At 41.9% G+C, this 22035-nt stretch overlaps 1 protein-coding gene across 4 annotated transcripts in view; it reads left to right on the top strand.

Moving 5' to 3' along the window:
• col12a1b (collagen, type XII, alpha 1b) overlaps positions 1 to 22035 on the top strand; it is a 149264-nt gene that overhangs the window by 64561 nt on the left and 62668 nt on the right. For all 4 annotated transcript variants that reach the window (XM_024799003.2, XM_024799001.2, XM_076874176.1 and 1 more), the window contains 15 exons: positions 891 to 1030; positions 8690 to 8819; positions 9435 to 9574; positions 9864 to 9993; positions 10794 to 10933; positions 11037 to 11166; positions 11251 to 11390; positions 13821 to 13950; positions 14880 to 15019; positions 15883 to 16012; positions 17046 to 17185; positions 17308 to 17437; positions 19392 to 19531; positions 21087 to 21216; positions 21815 to 21954. In XM_024799003.2, the coding sequence (XP_024654771.2) occupies positions 891 to 1030; positions 8690 to 8819; positions 9435 to 9574; positions 9864 to 9993; positions 10794 to 10933; positions 11037 to 11166; positions 11251 to 11390; positions 13821 to 13950; positions 14880 to 15019; positions 15883 to 16012; positions 17046 to 17185; positions 17308 to 17437; positions 19392 to 19531; positions 21087 to 21216; positions 21815 to 21954 (2030 nt within the window). The remainder of the gene's footprint in view (positions 1 to 890; positions 1031 to 8689; positions 8820 to 9434; positions 9575 to 9863; positions 9994 to 10793; positions 10934 to 11036; positions 11167 to 11250; positions 11391 to 13820; positions 13951 to 14879; positions 15020 to 15882; positions 16013 to 17045; positions 17186 to 17307; positions 17438 to 19391; positions 19532 to 21086; positions 21217 to 21814; positions 21955 to 22035) is intronic.

Below are 22035 nucleotides of genomic sequence, written 5' to 3' on the forward strand. Positions count from 1 at the left end.
ATGTTTGTCATTCCTGCCGTCATGTTCATCTCACATTATAACGTCATTTTATTATGTCATCACATATTCGTCATCAGTTTAATGTTGTTCAGAGGTTCTGTAGTGGAGATGGTGGTTAGTGAACTAAATCTGATTTTTAAATAAAAATTTTATCCACTCTCATTACCAAAAATGTGCTTTGATGCTCTTTACTCAAAAAGAAAAAACTTATATGAATGATCCACAAATTTGTCATATTTATTATTATGCCTAAATTTCAGAGCCCTGGTTTGTTTCAGGGTGTCCAGCTGTTGCTAAATTTACCTTTTATGATCAACAAATGCGTTATCATAACCCCAAAGACAGGTTGTTGCAAAACAGCTAATCATTATTGCTTTCCCCAAAGCATTGGTTAAAAACTGCAGAATTTTCTATAATGTCTGCCAAATTTTGTTTTTGTTATGCTGTTGTTGTTGTTGCCATAATTTTATTTGTTAGAAACCACAAATGAATCATAGTTCCCGTCTAGGATCATCAGTTATAGAAGTTGTTTCCATAATAATTGTGTTTTTGTGTTATTGTGTCCAATTTTAGAATCCTTTTTATGCATTAGGACTTTTCCTATTGTAAAAAAATATAACTTTAGCTCCATTTTTATGAGACCAGTGATTTAATAAGACATTCCTGACCTGCAACTCCACTCTGAACTGGTTTAAACCTCATCACTCTGCTGCTCTCATCCTAAAATTAACCCTTCCAGCTCCATGACCCGCTGGATTGTGAGAACATCATCATAACTGCCATCTTCATCATCCTCCTCATCAACATCATCATAATCATTTTCACCGATCGTTTCACGCACACATATACAGGTGCTGTTTATCTGACTCTACATACCTGTGTGCTTCCAGTGCTTCCTGCGTCGCCCAAAAACCTGAGGGTTTTCAACGCCACCACCACCTCACTGACGGCCAAGTGGGAGCCCGCCCCCGGCGCCGTCCAGAATTACAAGATCACTTACAGACCAGTCGCTGGAGGCGAGGCCCTCATAGTAAGTTTGTGGATGAGAATATGATGGCATCATCAGTGTACAGATACATTAGAAAAGGGTGTCTATATGCCATAAATGTAGGAAGTTTGCACAAATTAAATCATAGTTAGGATGAGAAAATGACAAGGGAGCACATTAAAATATCTCTGTTTAAAAAAAATCATTGGATGTTTCCAGAGGGCGCTGACTGAAGTGATCAACTGCAAGAACTGAAAATGAAAACTGTTTAGGTCAGAAAGAAGTGATATTTCTCGACCTCTGCCTCCTCTCCAATCCAGACTTGTGGCAATTTGTGAATCAGTTTCACAGTTTGATATATTTTTGTGTGTACATGAAGACACCTGTATTTCAAGACATGTTAAACTTAGCAGTCCATCCAAACCTTTTTCTTAACCTGTCCCAGTGCTGCCATCCATACATTGTATCGGAATTTCAGGAGCGGACCACGCCTCCATACACGCTCCTTCCGGTTCTCATCTATACAGGTTCCCTCAGGCCTACAAGCTGTTCGTTCTCGTTTACGTGCCCCACCCTCCCTCCCGTTTTCAATTATTTAACATCTTCAACTCTATTTAGTACATGGAGATCTGCCAGGCTGGGAGCCGCCACCAGTCCCCCTTGGAGGCCCTCCCCAAACTGCAGCTCAATTCCTGCCCAAGCCATTCACCTTTACCTGCTAAAACCTTTGTCAAACATAAAATGAGGACGTAGGCCCAGCTGGTGAATTGTTTCTTAACCTCCTAAGACCCGAACTCTTCCACGGCATGCATTTTAAATTTGTCTTTGATATTTCGGCATATTGGGGCCCGATGAATGTAAAAACAAAGAATTACCAGATTTTTTTTTTATCTTATTTTTGTTTTTAAGAAAAATGAGAGCCACATATGAGGATATTTGTTTATAATTTTGATAGAACAGTAGAAGTATAATGTAGATATCAGGTCCTTGTAGAGCAAAATTGAGTATTTTGGATTCCAGGTCCTAGGAGGTTAAGTAAAAATGGAGGATCACATACTACTTGGCCAGTTGGCATCTATCAGCTTCTTCCGAAGTCCCAAAGGCTAACCAATCCTGATAGATAGGACTCCTTCTTCAGCTTGATAGCTCCCTTCACCTCAGATTTCCACCATCTGGTACTGATGTTGCCACCTTGCACCTGAAGCTCCTTGCAGCAGCTTCAGCAATGGAGGTGCTGAACATGGTCCATTTGGACTCACTTTCCCCAGTCTCCCTCGGGATGCTTTTAAAGTTCTGCCGGAGGTGGGAGTTGAAGACCTTATGGACCTAGGCCTTTGCCAGGCATTACCAGCACAACCTCACAATACTTTCAGGTATGCCAGGTTTGTCCAGCATCCTGCTCCGCCGCCTGATCCAATTCACCAGCAGGTGGTAATCCAAGTGTTCAGAGAACATATGGCAGCAGATCCGGTGATACCATTACAAAATTGTTCATCAACCTGTAGCCTAGAGTATCCTGGTGCCACATGCACTTATGTACACCCTGATATTCAAACATGGTGTTTGTTATGGACAACCTAATTCGCACAGAAGTCCAATAACAGAACACCACTCCCAAACATAACCCTCCAGGTCTTGCTGTCATTGACATTGTTAGGTTGTTATCTCTGAATATTTAGGCCTCAATTTTAAAGGGTTAGGGTTTTTTTCTTCTCTGTCTCTGAGTCTTAGAAAGTAAAAGGTCATACTGAGTTTATATAACCTCGGTATCGCAGCTTCAGTTGATCATTTAATGTGCAGGAAATGTGCACCAAGCAGCAGAATTCACATGAAATACGGCCTCTATGATATAACCACTTGGCTCTTTGTTGTATCAGGAGACCATAGCTGGAGCTGCTTCACTGACTCTGAACAAAAGGCGAATTCAGAGATTTCCAAAGTGTTTATTCAAGATTTTACACCCAAAATGGACGAGTTTCAATGATTGTTTAGTAAATTTGACATTTATGAGAAAACGGGTCCCTCTCTGCCGTCTTGTAAACCCACTCCTGTTTTGTTTGTTTGTCGAGGGATCGAAAGAACAACACGACTAAATTCCTTTCCCAGGTGTAGTTTCCCCGCGCGCTCTTACAAAGCGAAGGTTTGTTCTGCTGTCGGGGCGCGGAGGTTCCCAGCTGTGCTGCTTTTTGACCAGTGGGAAGGTCTCGGTTTGCTTCAGCCACTTGCTGACAAATCAGTGAATATCTGAAGATGATGTGGAGCTTTAAATCTGTCAGAAAAGTCAGCGAAACGAGCCCCAAAGCACATATAGAAACAAATCAATTATGAACTGCTGGATTTGATGGGAAGTTTCCTCTACCTCCTGAGATGGGACTTCAAGATCTATAAAACTGAGCAAAAAAGACATAAAACTGTGTAGAAGGAGAAGCTAAAGGCACTGAAGAGACAAAGGCTTTCTCATTCTCACACATAAAACACATAGTTACCAAGAAGGAATCTCTGAGTTCTTTAGATGTGTTTCTAATAAAAGTCAAATCGTCGTTCATAGTCATCGTTGAGTCAGAGAATCTCGTTTGTTATTGATAAATGAGCCTAAACTGATGGCACCTGCTTTGTGATTTGCCTCCTGTGTAATGCAACTTGAATAAATGTTTAATTGTGAACCGTAAAGTAAACTGTGCAGCAGATGAGATCATCATCTCCAGTTTAATCTCTGTGAAAATGACTTCAAATCAGGGCAAATCAGGGATTTTTTTTTAAACAAGACAGAGGTTGACCAAAATCTACCATGAGTGAAAATTGGCTATAATTTTTGTGAATGATTTTCTGGCTCTTGTGCAGCATCCTGTGCCCTCACACAGGCAGTATTACATAAAAAAGAGGCAGTGAGCAAGAATAAAGGATCTGCTAGCAGTGAAAGACCTTTTAGGATCCAGCTATCCTCAAAAAACCCAAAGTAAAAGCAGTCTTTGTGCAGAATCATGTACATGATATTACTGGATCTGAAGTTGTTGAATATTGCAGCTAATTTAATCACTTCATATGCTGGCTGGTAGTCTCTATAGAAATACAGCAGATCACTCTTTTACACTTATAATCTAAATCTGAAGAATTAGTTTAAATAAGTAAATAAAGCTTTGAAATACAATACATTTGAAAAACAAAAAACACAAAAAATCAGGCGGGGAATTAGAGCAGTCTAAGCAGGCCTCCTTCTGCCAGCCCACCTCCTACAACTCATGTGGGGGACACCGATCTAGTCGAGACACGCGATCTCTCCAGGACGTCCTGAATCTGTCCATGGGTCTCCTCCCAGTTAGACAAGCTCAAAACAACTTGGAGGCGTCCAGGATGTCTGAACCACCTCTGCTGGACCCTTTCAGCTCTACTCTGAGCTCCATGACCCACAGCACATGTTCATAGGTGCGGGTGGGAGTGTAGACTACAGGAGACCACTATCAGTATCTCTGTCCCAATCCTTCTCAGTCTCCTGCTCCAAACTGAGGTGCTTGAAATCCTCCCCTGGAGGCCATGACTTGTTCCCACGCCACCCTTTTTTGGCTGAGGACCGTGCACTCAGACGTGGACGTGTTAGTTCTCATCCCAGGAGCTTCTTCTCACCTGACAAAACTGTCTCAGTGCTCAACAAAGCCAACAAAAACCATATAAATGTGCATATATCACATTAGATCTGCCAGTGCCCCTTTTTTCAATTTAGATTTTGTGCCAGTTCAGTTAATTATCTGTTCCTCGCAAGTCTTCTTCTTCTTCGAGTTAATTTAGCTCTCCGTCAACTTAACCCTCTTTGTTTGTTACACACGAAGAGTGGTGAAGTAACTCTGGTAGTTCAAGGTAGTGAGAGAAACCAGAAAAAAAAAATACCCCGACTTTGTTGTACCTAATAAACTGGTATGTGAGTAGTATAATTAATGTAAAGCTTTAATCTGTAGACTCATTTAGTGATGTACAAAGAGAAATATATTTCGAAACGGAGTAAAATGTGGAGTCTGAGACTCGAGGTCTCCGACTGCACCGGAGCGATCTGTAATTTGATGTCTGGCTCATTTAAAAAGCTTTTGATATCAAAAACAGAACCAGCTGGATTTACAGTACGAGCTGGATTCGGTTTTAAATTTCACCTCCATCTCGAGATGCACATCAATGATCTGGAGGAGGTCAGTGACACACCACCAGACATGTTTCCAGGCTCCTTCCTCACAGAGCAATTTAGCTTTTATTTGTTGACAACATCCAGCAGCACGACGGTGAGTTTGAGGAGTCCCACGTTTGACTGCCGACACTGCATTCCCACACGCTGACTCAATAATCATTAGCAGTGGAAACAAGATGAAAAGAAGCTGCGAGCAGTATGAGAAGAATCTAGAGGGGGGTCGCTGTCTCTGAGATGTTATGACAGTGTTCCCCCAAACAACGTGTCACGGCCGAGGCATGATGTCAGCGCTGCAAATCCGTCTAACGGAGCTCCGATCCACTCGCTGCATCAGATGTGTGCGCCAGAGGACCGAGAGCATCTGGTGTCGTGCGGCCTTGTTGTTCTTAGCATCAGTCATGTGATACCAGATGAGACGCTTGTTTGTTTTATGGATGAGCTCAGGGTTTCCTCTCAAGTTTGGGAACTGGGTGAAAAAACGGGGCTTCTTCATCAGTCCAGTTCTGGGCTAAGGCTGCTGTTTTTCATATGTATAGTAGAGAAAATAGGTCAGCTTTATACTGGGGTGAAAACTCTGAAGGTCTGCAGACTGAAGTCTGAACAGTGATAAGCAATGGGATGATCCAACTGCCCTTTACACATGCAAAATACAAAAAAAGGGACAAAAATGCAGATAGAGGGCAGAACACATGAGGAAACAATTAAAGGCAGGTGAAATCAATCAGGGAGTGCCAGACGAGCACAACGGAAGGCAGGAAGTCAAATTAAACCAATACGCCAGAGAAATCTCACCTTCAAAATAAAATGGGACACGGAGGCCAACGCTAGACCAGTCAAAAGCAGAATAAAATTATCAATTCAAAACTCCCTAATGTCACAAGAGCCACAACTCCACATTACTAGAACTAGAAGGTTAATCCAATAAAGAAATCTGCAGAGAAATCAAGGATATCTTTTCCTTCTCAGGCTTAATCCACTTAATCTAATATCAGGCTAAAACATCAGACAAAGGGACTCGTTAAGTCAACCCATCATTCATCAGTCCATTCATCAGAGTTTACATGAAAGGTGGTGGCACTACAATATGTGACCAATCACAAGCATAGACAGGTCTGCTGGTTGGACTAGATCAAATTTTCATATTGTGCAGTTTAAAGAGAATTTGACAGATTACAGCTGTTATTCCATTAAATTTGTGTTTACATGTGTAATTAATTAAATAATAATTCAATACAAAAAGAATTCAAACATATATTAATTATTACAGAAAGCAGTTTTCAAACTGCAGCCACTGGTGCATTTCATAACCGTTGATCTCTTATCTCAATCATAACCTGGCTCGGAGCAAGTTACATCTGAAGCATGTTGCCATGGCACCGCCTTCATAACACTGAAAACACAGGATTAACCTTCTAGTTTCTTTGCCAAGCTGCAAGTCATCCTTTGTTGGACAAGCCAAAATTTTAGAAAAAGCACACATAAAAAACTTTCTGTGGCATATTTCACAAAAAAGCTCAGACAAATGATTCCTGTGTCATCTTATTTCTGAGACTTTAGATGAATATTTGGCTCATTTACTGAGTGCTGCATTAGAAGATGAGCAGTGAAGTTACCTCATATTTAAATAATTATCTGGTTAAAAAAAAATGTCCCAAGTACAGTACCCACAGGAGTCACTGATTGTTTTATTAACACACTCCACTGTCTCTAAACAAGATACTCACCTTCTGTATGTTTCCCAGAATAAAATAAAACATCCAAATACCTAAAATACTGACGTAAATGGGATGTGATACCTCCAGTAATTTATCCCTTAGCTACCACAAACTGTTTATGCCCTCTGTGGATGTGTTTACAGCGCTGCATCCACTGTGTGATGGACTGCAGAGTTGTTTGCTCAGGATTTCTCAGTCTACTAGATTTCAAATCTCTCAGAGAAAGAAGTCTAAATGATGTAAATACTCTGCTGACATTCTCCTAATAACCAGTGGATGCCTCTCCAAAACATGCCCCGCTGGGAGCCGCTGCACACTTAAGGGCTTTGCTTGAATTTTTAGAGGGCTGATGATTCGAGATCCGGATAAATGATCGCGCATTTAGAGGCTGAAACATTTTAGCCGGTGTGGCGACACCTGTGGTCAGTGGCGGTAACTGCAGATGACATCAAACACTCGCCACAGAAGATCAGCTGGTGTTTGTTTACAGCGCAGGCAAACAAACTCATGTTGATTTAATAAATAAGTCAGTCAATAATCGTCTGTTTCCCATCGTTTCATAAGTGGCTGTGATGTGATTCATGCTGTGGTAGTTTTCCACACGAAGGCAGGACACAGACAAGCTGATAAGGAGGTGGAGGTGTGCAGCTTTTCATTACTCTTCAAATATCTGAACCAGACCAGCTGCAAACAGTAAACAGTAAATTGTCTTTCACGGCACATTGTTCCCCAATTTTCATGTGATCCATGTTCCTGCAGAGGAACATCGAATGCAGTAACCCAACACAACTCAAAGAAATATACATATAAATCCATCCACTCCAACTGTGTGGAGCCAACTTGTGGCTTTTAAGGGGCAGAAATACAGGAGCACACATTGGCATGCACTCGTCTTTCTGTCTCAGAGACACGAAAATAGTAATCAGAACTATTAAGGAGCAAATAACTGGGATTTCCTTATTATCTCTGAGAGTTAATTTGTTATGTAGTCAGCAGAAATCACACAGACATCAAGTAAATAGCTGTCAAAGTCCAGAACCCCCCCCCAGCAACATTAAAAACATAGCGAGTCATTTAAAAGATCAGAGTCAGCTGGGACAAATGAGTTTTCAGTGTGTTTGCTCTATACTTCGACATACTGTGTCTGTGACCAGGCAGGAACACGTTGAACTCCTTTAAACAACGAGCGGCTACATCACCGTCACGTCTGTCACTTCCTGGAAATGCTCCCATTTTGTTGCAATCAATGCAGGTGTTTTCTACAACATTTCCCAAATGCTCCCTCTAAATGCTCATCATGTTACCTGGCAACCACTCAGTAGTGGGCTAAAATGGCCTGGTGTTTGCATTTATCCACCTATAACGTCTTATCAAATTATCCAGTCATTTGAATTTCATGACAGTAAAATATCATTTCAATCCACAAAAGCTGAATTCAGTTCAATTCAGTTTTGTTTATATAGCGCCAAATCACAACAAATAGTCACCTCAAAGTGCCTTATACTTCAAGGCAGTGACTCTACAATAATACAACGAATATCCCAATAATCAAACAATCCCCTTTGAGCCAAGCACTTGGTGACAGTGGGAAGAATCCACCTGCCATGACCAGTCAAAACATTAAAACATATAACAAACATTAAAAACAAAAAGACTTTTTATTTGACAGCTGGCAGCAAATGTTTCTCTCATTTGTGTTTGCCATCTGTGGCGTTCTTCTTCATGAGTCAGCCACCTGTCACTAAGCTCCGATAAACTACTGTGTTTCTCCGATGTGAACACAAGTCTCACTGCCGACGTGTTTCCTGTGAACAGACGCAGGTTGGAGGGAAGAAGACGAGCGTCATCCTGCAGAAGCTGGAGCCTGACACGCCGTACTCCGTCAGCGTCGCAGCGGTGTATGCCACCGGCATCAGCAAAGATATCTCCGAAGAAGGAAAAACCAGTAAGACTCACATCCAGAGACAAAGTTTCACATTAAATATCTGCTATAGTGAAATCTGCGTCCTGCATGAATACAAGTTGCTTTCAGTTGTACAGAATTTTTTATTAAACAAAAAAGAAAAAATAGCATTTTCTTGGCTCAGAATTGGTCTTTTGGGGTTATGTAGTCAAGCCGATGAGTCTGTCTTACCTTACTTAGCAGGGAAATGTACAGACTCCTGCTATCTCTGGCCTTTGGCTAAACAAAAGCGCATGTGCCACAGTAAAAGAAACCATATCTAGAAGAAAATCTTAATCAAACATATTTTTAAAAACATCATCATATGAAGTTTTGCGATAGAAAGATCAAAAAATCATTATGAGGTGTCACTTTTTTTTTTAATCCCCTGAAAAATTAAGAAAAGCGTGATTTAATTTATTGCAAGTGACATCTTTAAGCAGCTTGTTTTGTGCATAATGCAACAACTACCCTGTTTCAACTGTTCTTGACGTAGAGTGACTCCTCTTTGGCTTTGAAAGGAGCTAGCTGAGGCTTTTGATCGCAATCCTCCAGGAAAAGATGGAGGACAGAAAAGAGAAAGCTCGCCCTGTTTCACCTGTGTTTGTGTTCCTGCAGAGCCTCTGGGCGGAGTCAGGAACCTGCAGGTGCTGAACCCAACCATGACCACCCTGAATGTGCGCTGGGAGCCCGCCGAGGGCCGAGTGAAGGAGTACAGAGTCATCTATGCTCCTGCTGCTGGAGGAGATGAGAGCATGGTAGGACCATCCTCAGCTTCCTGTCAGCCGTGACTTTGAATTACTCACCAATTTGCCTGATCATGTCTGAAACTTTTAGGTCTTTAAACACCCATTTTAAACTTATATAAAGAAATCTAATACATATTGTATAAAAAAAATTGACTCTTGCCCCCGTTACATGCAGCAACTAGAGATAAATTACTGTGTTTCACAGCTGGCGAGGAGGATTTACCCTAAGCTTGATGTTATTTCTGACTATATGTTTGCATCAGAGCAGCTAATTTGTGTATTTTCTTACTAAACTTAGGAAACTGTGTCAGCGGGCACAACCACCACCACCCTGCGAGGCCTGCAGCCCGACACTCTCTACACTGTGACCCTGGTGCCGGTTTATGCTGCAGGAGATGGAAAGAGGATGTCTGAAAATGGAAAGACAAGTAAGTTTGAACCCCCCGCACCCCCCAAAAACACCTCTGGGGATATTTCTTGGTATCCGTACAACTACAAAGAATTTACGACCCTGTCGGGACCTTTTTACACAGAGTCCATCTTCACTGATACACCACATCAATTTCAAACCATTTCGGGGACGGGTGCAGTTTTATCAGGAGGCGCTGTAACCTGATTTGTGTTTTTGTCTGTTTTTTGGCAGCATAATTCTCACAGATGATATTTATATTGCTGATATCCTATCAGTGCATTTTTATGGCCCTGTGCTCCATTCATATGTAACAAACATAACATAAAGTTATATTTGGACCAATCAGATTACACGTGCTTCCAAATCTCCTTTTTTATGGGGTCATATTTCTAGGGGAAACCCTTTGGCTCAAACAGAATTCCTTCCTGAGCCCTGAAAATGATTACAAACACAACAAGAACTGAAATATCAGATGACCTGAAATAACAGATTTACCAGTTTTTGCAGAGAACCCACGAGTGTCCTCTCTGCCCTGTGCTTAGTCTGCTGGGAGGTTGTTTTGAGACATGGAGACACTAAACAGCAGATGTCAGTTGTGCTCATTAAAGAAAGGATATCGTAAAAAAGAAGAAACAACACAAAAACCACCAGCACAAATGAATAACACCTTCACTTTATAGATCGAGGAATAGCCTTGTTCCCCTCGTCTTTTCTTATTGTGAAAAACAAAATGAAATCATGATGGAAACACGACAGATTGGAATCATTAATTCAGGCTCTTCACGTGGTCTAAATCTAAAATCACTTATTGTTTAGGACCTCTGGGAGGAGTAAAGAACCTGAGGGTGTCTGACCCCACGATGACCTCTCTGAATGTGAACTGGGATGCTGCTGACGGAGCTGTTCGTCTCTACAAGGTCTTCTATGTACCCAAAGCCGGTGGGGAAGAGCAGATGGTGAGGCTCCATGCACGCCGTACCGCTTCCTTTCTCCAGGAAACAACCAATTATGAGCCTGAAGCATTTAAGCAACATTTTATTTCCTAATTTTGCCAAACAGGAACAAGTTCCTGCGAGCACCACAAACATCATCCTCAGGAACCTGATGCCCGATACTCCATACACGGTGTCAGTGTTACCCGTTTACCCTGCCAGGGAAGGCAAACGCCAGTCTGAGGATGGAAAGACATGTAGGTCACTGTAGAAGATTTTTAAAATGAACCCTATGTAAAAACTCATTGTCATTTAATCGCTCATCACATTTGCGCCCTCAGTGCCATTGAGCGGAGTACGTGGCATTAGTGTGACCAACCCGACCATCACCACCCTCACTGTGACCTGGGATCCTGCTGATGGCAACGTTCAGGGATATAATATCATCTACGTTCCTGTGGATGGAGGCCTGGAGATTAAAGTAAGTGCTCTCTTCATAGAATTTATCAGATAAATGCTGATAACTGATTTGTTCTAAAGACTGCAGAAGGCTGTAAATGGATGTAGCCACGCAATGTGATTCACTGTTTGTGGATTATCATTTTTTTGACATGGTGTGCCCTGATCGTTCTGGGGGTTGTGTCAAACACAGTTGGTGGTGGAGATGAGATGATCCAGTCTCTTCCACTCGATTTGAAAAGAAATGCATGAAAGGAAACAACCCAACTGAATTGGCCAATCACAGTCATGATCAGCTGCGTTAGCAGGACAAGTTCAGAAATCAGAAAAATGTTATTAATCCTAGAGGGAGATACACAGGAGGAAAAAACAGTCATCAGCTTTGTTATTAATCTGCATCCACAGTAACAGACGAGTGAAATACTTTAAATTAATTCACCAAAACTGAAGCACAGACACCTCGGATGGTCTGCAAGTCATAAAATTTGTACATCCAATGTGCATAGTTCATGCGTTGTAATGTAAACTACTGCAAGTCTGCACAGTCGAAAAGACACAAGCAGGCACATGGACCCTCATACTTATAACAAAATGTACTCACTGGGATCTTAGCAGCTATGTGAACTCAGAAAATAAAAAGTTTGTTTGAGTCAAACTCTGGTTGGTTTTGCTCCTTGGTGCGGTTCCCTTGTGCAGATGTGCACACAATAATCGCACCAGGGTTTGAACCACAACTGCTCTGAGACCCTGTCACCTTCTGAACCCTCCAGTAGTTGGCCCAGATCAACCACCGCTTACAAATCATGCAATTTGTAGCGACACATGTTGGATCACTTGGAGATTTTGGTGTGTGAAAAGAAACCAAATTATGGCTAAAAGCTACACATTTGCAAACTATTCAGCTGATTTGTATCAGAGTAAACAAACTTTTGGTGTGAAAAATGCAGTGGCCTGTCAGTCAGAGGAGCGACAGCTCTAACTTTAAGTCTTAAACAGTATTCAAATTATAGTTAAGTCATTTTTTAAAAAGCTCCCTTGTGCAGTTTTTATGAAAAGGGAGACTATCTACAGAGACTATAATCAGTTTTGCAGCAGGCTGTAAACATGTTTATTTCTGCTGTAAAGCTGGAAGTTTAAACATGGGACTCTATGGGAAATGACTCGGTTTTGGAGCCAGCCTCAAGTGGCCGTTAGAGGAACTGCAGTTTTTAGCACTTCCTCCTGGGCTTCATCTCTTTGCCTGAGGTTTAATGTCAGTCGGTGCAGATTCTGAAATGAGCAGTTTTTAGATTGGCATTAGCTTATTAAACATCTGAGTCCTACTCGGCGTGTTCACTCTTTTCTTTTCCTTTTGCTGACAGCATCATTGCTCTTTGACAAGCTGTCATCACGCGATACTGACAGACCTTTTTTCTGCCCCTGAGGTGTTTTTACACTCGACAAAATGCTGGAGGGAGTTTGGTAAAACTCTTTTAAAGCTTGTAATAAAAAAGTCTGATAAATTTTCCAGGAAACGGCACTAAAAAAAAAAAAAATCCAAGATGCTCAACAGAAGTTTAAAAAAGACAAAACGATCAAAGCTCTCAGCAGAGATTTGGTAATGTCATGCTTTTTGACAGGATAATCCCGTCATGCAGTTGCCACACAAAACCGTCTAAATCCTTTCTGGCAACGTGAAGCTCGCATTGTTGTATGACATGTTTGTGGGTTTTATATTTCTGCAGTGCCATCAGCACTAAATAACAGCTGCGAACGCAGCCGACAGATGATTTGGCCACTCGGGTTTGTCTCCTCAGAAGCGGCTCATTTATCGTTGTCGATTGCACAACCTTCACCCCTCAATTAGCACGTCAACGTTAGTTTTGCAAAGGAATTTCAAACTGCTCGACCAAAAGAATCTGACTGCTGCTCGCGTGGTTTCGTCTCACAAACCAAAATGCTGCGCACACAAAATGTCAAATAAACTGTAAATAGCGGGAAGAAATATTTACCAGAGGAACAGGTGTTAAAGGTGTTATTTGTTTCTGCTGGTCTACGGTGGCCTTGAAAACAACAACAACAAGGAAACTAAAGCAACATTTCAGAAAATGCAATAAATAAAAAACTTGAGGAACGTAGAAATATGTCTAGTGTTTAGATGTTTTTCAAACCACTCCTGAAAGCGGAATAAAAACTGGACCACTGTAGAAAAGGCCTTGTGATGATCCACAGGTTGTTTCAGAAGATTCTTCTGCTTTAAAAACAAAAAAGGGATTTTCTTTTTAAAACACAAGAAATATTTCAGCTTTTAAAAATTCCCATGTTAGGCATTAAGGTAAGCCAATTTACTATTTTCATGAGACTCAGACACTTTCTCAGGAAGACTTTTATTTGTGTTTTGACCTTGTTGAGGTCAAACATATGGACTCTCTGGGATTTAGTTTCAGGATAAATCTGATGCATCTTTTCGTAGGAGACCGTGTCTGAGAGTACCACCACATTCATCATGAATAAACTGCTGCCGGACACCCGCTACACCGTCACCGTGGTCCCCGTCTACGCCGAGGGAGACGGACCAAGCCTGTCTGAGACTGGCAAGACAAGTGAGTATCGAGGCTTGAGGTCACGTGACACCCATAGTATGTTTAGAAATGTGCTCAGAAGGACATTAAAAAACACCCGAGCCTTAAAGAAACAATTAAACAGAGTCTGACTGAACTAAAAGTTGACTGAGGAGGAAAACTGGCTCGGTTTTGGCTTACTGCTCTTTGCCACAATACATCAATAAGGAACATTTTTAGCAGATTACAACGTTTTCAGAGGAACACATAGCCGACCTGAGCTATGTATTATCTTATAACATGTTAAATAGAGACCTGTTTCCAGTTGGGCATTCATCCTGGCCAAAGCAAATTCAAAGACACAGAATATCCCATTTTTTTCCATTTTGCCTCCCTCACCTGGCGGGATGCCTCGTTTGCATTGGCCATGTGGGTGTTTGTCACAGTGAATAGCAATGAAAGCTTAAAAAAGCAGTGAAAAATGACGAAGCAAGGTACAAACCACTGGAAATAATGGGTTCAGAGAGCAGAGAGCCGGGCCAATGCTGATCCCGGCCTTCAAGCCAGTCCAGACTAGACATCACGTTAACGGAATATTTTCTGTCACTGACGGGAAAATCTGAAGGCAGTCTGCCATCTTCACAGGTTAGAATAGTGATGGTAGATCTACCATAGCGATCAGTGATTCACATGCAACATTTTTAAGGACAGTACTTGCGGCATATCATTCGTAACATTAAACGTACTTTGTAGACTTTTCCATCGAGTGTCGTTACTCCAGGGTCAGAGGTGCAGACTGAGGGCATACTGCAGGATTTCCTCTTTCAAACGTTTGTACAGCTTCACAAAGTTCCCTATTTAAAGATTTGAAACTTATCACCAGAAACCACTTAACCTCTGACTACACTAAAGATATGTCACTCAGATCCAGGCACTGACTGACTTCCTGTTCTGGCTGTACTTCTGTTCAGAGCCACTGGGCTTTGTGAGGAACCTGCAGGTGACCGATCCCACCACCAGCACCTTGAACGTTCGCTGGCTGCCACCGGAGGGGAATGTGCGCGAGTACATCGTAATCTGGGTGCCCACAGCTGGAGGAGAGCAGGATGTGGTAAGGATGTGGAAGTTTCTTCTTACTTTAATTACTTTAAAAATCCTTGTGGGCAAAAAGCCAGTGCAAAGTGCTCCTGTGTGTGTAAAATTGGACCTCTGATGAATCAAAGTTAGGAGTCTCGTCTTTAAGGGGAGATCAGGTAGCCATGTGAGCAGATCTTATTTTTCCCTTTTGGCTCTCACTGTGGCGTCGAGTCAGCGGCGTGAGGTCGTTTCCAAGGCAGTTACACACCAGAGCGTTCTTGTCTTGGGAAAAGTTGTAAGATCACGATATCAAAAGATGAAAACCACCAGATGATGTTGTTGCCTTTTTAAAAAAAAAAAGATGTTTTCTTGCAAATAATGGAAAACATTTGACAGAGAAATGAGATCTATTGAGTCAGGAGAAAGTTTGACTATTTTCTGTGAAGTTGTGGTGATATCTTGTTTAGTTTCATTACCCCAAAGGTTATGTCAGAAGATGTCGTAAAATAAGATGATTTGATTTGTTTTATTTCATTATCTCAGCGTGTTGGCACATTTTAGGAAAATTAGATTAAATGGACAAAGAAGTAGTAGAATTTTGAAAGTGCAGCAGAGGCCTGAAGGAGTGCATGCAAAGGAAGACTTGCTCTCATTTTTTCTATCTGAAGCTCCATCCTGTCCCAGGACAGCCTTTAAAGTGGTAGCCCTGTGCAGAAATCCATCTTTATCTCCGAGTCTTAACTGTTCCTGATACTGAGTGAAGCTGCGTCCAAGAAAACATTAAACGGTGACATTGCTCATTCTGAGAATCTGTCTGCGGCTGCCAAAGCACTCATTTGTTCTCCAGATCAAGGAGTTCATCCAGTTCAAAGTCGTTTCTTCCTCCCCCCAACTCAGGACTCGGTTCCTGGAACCGCCACCAGCACGGTGCTCAAGAACCTGGATCCAAACACAGAGTACACTGTCACCGTGGTGCCCGTCTACCCCGAGATGGAGGGAAAGCCCATGTCCGAAAATGGGAAGACAAGTGAGTCCTGCTGACTGATTTACAGCTAAAACTTGTGGTTTGAAGTAATTTTACTCGGTTTTTTTGTCTTATTTGGAAAAATAATGAGCTGCTACATCTACATGGACCCAAGACCTAATGAAGATGTCTGATTACAGTTGGAAACTCTGAAATGTTAAAATATGAAGTGACGAGAGAAAAACAGAGACATAAATATAAAACTGAAGATTTCTGTCAGATGGTTTTTGTGGGAAAGCCAGCAGTTTACTTGAAATCATCCTAAATAATGAAAATACTTCAGATGGTTAACAAAGTTTCTTTAACATCCAAGGCTAAATGGAAACACTAAAATAATGGCAGCTTAGTCAGGCTGTTAAACCCAAGTGGGCATTTTCTTTTTGTGCCAGCGTTGAAGACTAAACCCGATATATCACACACATATATCACATACAAATCACAGACTTATATCAGATTTATCACCGACATAGCCTGTGTTAAATTCCACCATTAAAAAGCAGCAGTCATTGCATTTACATTAACCTGATTTTCCCTTCATGGCAGCATTCACCTGAATTTAATGGAAGGGGAATGTTCAGAAACGACTAATGCTAAATCTTGAGCGTATGCACCGACTTCAGGCTTGGACGCTGTGGCCTGAAAGGCTGCTGTTAGGTTTCTGGGTCTTTGTAATGCTCTCAACGACAGCAGTGAACCTGGACATCAGAGTCAGGCAGTGATTTATGAATGGCACCAGTGTCTAGAGATGGAAAAGGAGGCCACACTGAAGGTACAATCCAGCAAATTTAAATCAGGCATAGCTGGAGTCCTAATGACCCTTTATAGAAATCACAGTTCTCAGAGTTAAACAGCGTTTTTCTTGCTCAGCTTCTTTCAAGAATCAAGCATGAACTTGATTTGATGTTGGGAATAATCTAAAGACAATTCAAGTTTAAATCTAAAAATATTTGAGTCCCTAGGGCTGGATGCAGGTAGGAAATATTCAGGGATATTTTAGATACCATGTAAGCGCTAAGTGCCTTTTCCTCCTTCTCAGATCCTTTGGGTGGAGTAAAGAACTTGAAGGTGATCGACCCAACCATCAACACTTTGACAGTGCGCTGGGATCCAGCAGTGGGCAACGTCCGGACCTACAAGGTCTTCTACACGCCCCAACCAGGAGGAGAAGAACGCATGGTACAAAACAAACAAACTGTTTTATGGACCAATTTCAGGGTCTTATCTTGGTTCAAATACCCAGTAAAAGTAATAGTAATCAGGTAATCTGCTAATGAAGGCTTTGGCACTTTGTTGAACAGGAGGAGGTGTCTGGTGGCACCACCACCACCATCCTGAGGAACCTGGACCCTGACACCGCGTACAAGGTGGCGGTCGTTCCAGTCTACCCAGACGTGGAGGGCATAAGGCAGGAGGAGAAGGGAAAGACAAGTGAGTGGATCACTCAGGGTTTTCACAAAGGGGAGCAGCATTTTTTAGATTCCTGGAGGCATGTGTGCGTTGCTCCAAAGAGTCAGATGACCAAATCTTGTTTCAGACAGACAGACAGACAGGACCAAAAAGGAACAGTGGGATTTTCTTAAACCACAGAGTGTGTAAAAGATGGCATTACCTGAAGGTTTTAGTCCTGGCATTTTAAATCCTCAGTGTTAGCAGTGTTTGCAGGCAGTGAGCACGTCACAGTCAGACCTGGAGGAAATGATGACCTCGAGGCTTCTGAACAGGACTTCACAACCAATGGGTGATGTCACTACATCCAATTTTTATAGACGTTTCAGGATTTCTGTCGTTTTAGACAGATGTGGGGAAATTCGATTGCAGAGGAAATCACATGACATTTCTTTGCACCAACATGGAACCACTACATCAACATAAAACACACTTACAGACGTTTATTGCACCGTAGGAAGGTTTTGGCCTGTCCACCTGGGCAACCGTTGATGGCATGAGAATCAAAAGGCAGTTTTTTTTATTAGCCATTTCCACTTAGGCCCCGCCCTTTCTGAGTATTTCCCCAGCGATCCCACATGTTTTCATATTCACCATCCAGCAGCGGTTATGCAGTTATTAGTTTGGACTGCTTTGATAATCTGTCCCTGATGGTGCGTTCGAGAGCCCTCTCCAAAGAACGCGTGTTTTATTGCATCTATAAAATTGATTCTTTTCGTGCTATTGTTTGCAAGACTTATTTATTTACGGGATCTTTGTCTGTATTTGAACTTTTTTTTTATTACAGCGCAGCATATGACGGAAACACTCACAGACACTGGGGAGGTCATTTTTACAGAGACAGAAAAAAACAGAAAATGAATGAAAAGTAAAACAATATGCTACTGCTGCCCATCTCTCCATAAGTAACATCTCCACTACATCGCCTGTGTCGTGTCTTTGGACTGACACACTGGGTTTCCCATCATCATATATGAGTTTTTCCTCTGTTTTTGTGGGTTTACCACACTTTTCACTACACAGTAAGACCAAATGAATCACAGCCAGTGAAGACAGATGACAGTTTTGTCAAATATGCGATCATCATCTTCTGCATTTCTCAGAAGTTTATTTTGTCTTCTGTTAAAAATCTTTTCTTGTTGTATCACTAGAGGTTGATGTTTTGACCACACATAAATGGTGTTGGCCTCACCGTGAGATTGAAGCTGTTTTTGCTCTTTTTGCTCTTTAAAAACAATAGAAAACTTGATTGATGCTTTCTAGCAGAAAGTCTTTACAGATAAGCTTGAGGTACTTCCTTCGATTTCTATCTGTCCTGCATTACCAGAACCATCTGACACTTACAGCCAGAGTCATGAAGAGTAAGCTGACTCATAGCACACACCACCAACTAAAAGTGCTTTTATTTAAGTGTTCTTTCCAATAATGTCCTTTTTTTAAACCATCATTTTTACCAGCTGTGTGGAAAACCTGCCAGCAATGTAAGGTTTGCAGTCAAATCATGAGAAAAACCACCTTAAAGGTCTGATGTTTTCAGCCAGACAGCAAGAAAATAGTCCCTGTTTATATGAACGCTTGTGGCTTGCAAATGAATGCCAGAAAGTTTAGGCAACCTCCCTGAGTCTGACACATCTGGACACTCCTGATGTGGCAAACGCATCCATCTGGAGCACCCTGCAGGATAAAACAAACGCTAAGGGTTATTTGCAGCAGTTATTTAAACTTTTTTTTTATTGGAGGAATTCTTTAATGTCTAAAAAACAGTTTAATAGGGTTTCTTTATGGAATACCAGAAAGTTTAGACAGGCACAGGAAGGAAAGAAGACTCCTCTGTGACTGACAGCCTCCCCGGCTTTGGAACATCTGGTCTGTCCTGATGAGGTGAACTCCACCCGCCCGCATCGTGTCAGGCTGTGATGTGTCCCGTCTGTTTCAGAGGCTCTGGGCGGAGTGAAGAATCTCCAGGTGACCGACCCCACCGTCAACTCACTGAGGGTCCGCTGGGACCCAGCTGAGGGCGACGTCAGACAGTACCAGATCATCTACGTCCCCGCCGCTGGAGGACAGGAGAGCGTGGTAAGCTTTTACTGACCTCATAATCCTATCAAAGAAGGCAGGTCCGGTTTTCATAAATGTTAGCAGCTGCGGGTTTTTCAATTATTTCTGTTATAAATGTCAAACCTGTTATGATGAAAGATGAATCAAATTTGACTAAATTCAGCTGAGTTCAGACTTTTCTCGGGAGCACACGAGTGCATCAAAGCCTTATAGCATCTTCCTTTCATGACACAGAAAACACAATCAGAATTCTCACTGGGAGCACAAATTAAAACGCCACAGGATATTTTATGTGCCGCTAATCACTTAATTCTTCTATAGTTTTATAGCGTCTTTGTTTGCGAGTTGATGCCTAGAACATTAGCAGAGAATGAAAGACTGCGACGAGCTGACGTGAGCAAACAGTTCAAGTTAGTTTATCCAAACCCGTAAAACCGTCGAAGTGCGTGTTTCTGTTTGGGGTTTTTATTTTTTACAGTATTAGAATAAATGATGCTAGTTTCATTCTCACGCTACGTGTGAGCTGATTTCAAGAGTTCTGGGAAAATTTAAACAAATGAGTAAGTGGAGACAGAGAAGAGCTGATCATCAGGGAGCCTGTTCACTTCCTGTTAATCCAGCTGTGCTGACCTCTACATCTCGGAGTGAGGTGGCCAAAGAGGATAAAAATAAGAAAGAAACCTGACTAATAAAAATGTTCAAAGGCACCCATGTGAAGAAGAAGTGTCTAAAACCAGAAATGGAGACAATGACTGGCCCCAAACATCTGTTAGTGAGATGACCAGGAAGCTGAGTTACAGCTGAAACAGCCAAACACAGACAAGAGCAGAAGGCTTAATCCTTGCCTCGATTCAAAATCTGAGATGATGAAGTTATACTTCAGAATAACACAGATCGCTCCTTTGTTTTTGTCAGGGACTCCCTGCACCATTCAGAAGCAGTCAACCATGAGGAGACACTGAATGTCCTTTAGTTTCTGGTTTCACCGTCACAGAAATTCCAAACGGCAGCTGTCGTGAAATAGCTCACGGAAGTCTCAATGTGGAACTAAATCTATAAAATAAATAAATAACAACATGAAGATTGTTTAAAGAAAAATGTTTACCCCATGCAAAGAGTTTTTTGGCTGGAGCAGCTCCGTATGGCCATATTCATTCTGGATTTCATGAGAGTGGGGGTTCTTTGGTATTTAGAAATTTATGGCAGTAAATGATGGACATTGGTTGAAAACAAAAACGAAGTAAAAACAGTATAATTTTGAGAATTGTGGTCCAAAGCACCTAAAAATATAAGTGCCTTGTGTAAGTTTCTTGCTTGGAGCCACGGACTGCAAACTTTCCAAAGGTGCCAACGTCTGTGGCTGGTTTGCGGGAAATCTCTCTTAAAAGCTGCTTCAGTCCCAGGTGAGAATCCCTGACTGACTTTAAATGACTAAGTTAAAGCACATTATATAATATAATCCTGGACAGTGTTTAGTAAGATCATTTTCTCACCTCCAGCTAGTGAGATAAATAAATTCCATTAAAGTCACCCATCCGTGGCTGATATTTGCTTATTAATTTTCCCTTCACAGACTCAGGTGTCTGGGATTACGACCAACACAGTGCTGAGAGAGCTGCGTCCAGATACTGAGTACAAAGTGACACTGGTTCCCATTTACCCCGACACGGAGGGAAAACGAGCATCGGAGAACGGGAAGACCAGTGAGTGCATCAAATTCTCTTTCTGGGATTCACGAGGCTGCGACTCAAAAATCCACAGACTTGATACAGGAGTTACTTTTTTCCACAAAACTACACTCACCAACTATATTTTGCAGTAGAAATTATGAATCTATCCATAAAAAGAGCCTTATGGTCATGACAGGATGCAAACCTTAAAGGTGCGCTGTAATGTAAGCTGGCTGCACACCTTTTTGGGAGGTGGATAAAGATGAAAGAAAGAAAGTAGTTCCTTTATAAAACCTTTCACAGATACGTTTTAGATTTTTTTTAAATAACTGGATAATGATTTCTGAAAAAAAAAAAAGACTCTTTCAAGTGTAATTTTTAGATTTTTTGGGTGCTTTGAACACCAGAAGTTTAGTGTAGAGAAGACAAACATCCCAAACCAAAACTACTCTGTAAGAGTAGATATACTGGCCAGAGGAGAACACTCAGCTTTAATATATCAAGAACCAACATGGCAGTTGCAGGAGGTTTAGCTAAAGAGGTATATGAAACTCAGCAGATGTTGCTTCTCTGTGACATTTGACACTCGAGGAAACTGGTCTGAAATGTAACCACCATGTTGTGCTCACAGAGGCTCTGGGTGGAGTGAAGAACCTCCAGGTCACTGATCCCACCACCAGCTCCCTGAAGGTGCGCTGGGAACCGGCGGAGGGCAACGTCCGGCAGTACCGCATCTTCTACGTGCCCGCGTCCGGAGGCGCCGAGGACATGGTTAGAGATCACACTGACTTCCTGTCCTGTCATGTGTCACAAAGGAAAACTGGACATTAGCTCAGACAGGCAAAGCAGATT

The sequence above is a fragment of the Maylandia zebra genome, linkage group LG15 (assembly GCF_041146795.1).
Source record: "Maylandia zebra isolate NMK-2024a linkage group LG15, Mzebra_GT3a, whole genome shotgun sequence".
Taxonomy (NCBI): Eukaryota; Metazoa; Chordata; class Actinopteri; order Cichliformes; family Cichlidae; genus Maylandia; species Maylandia zebra.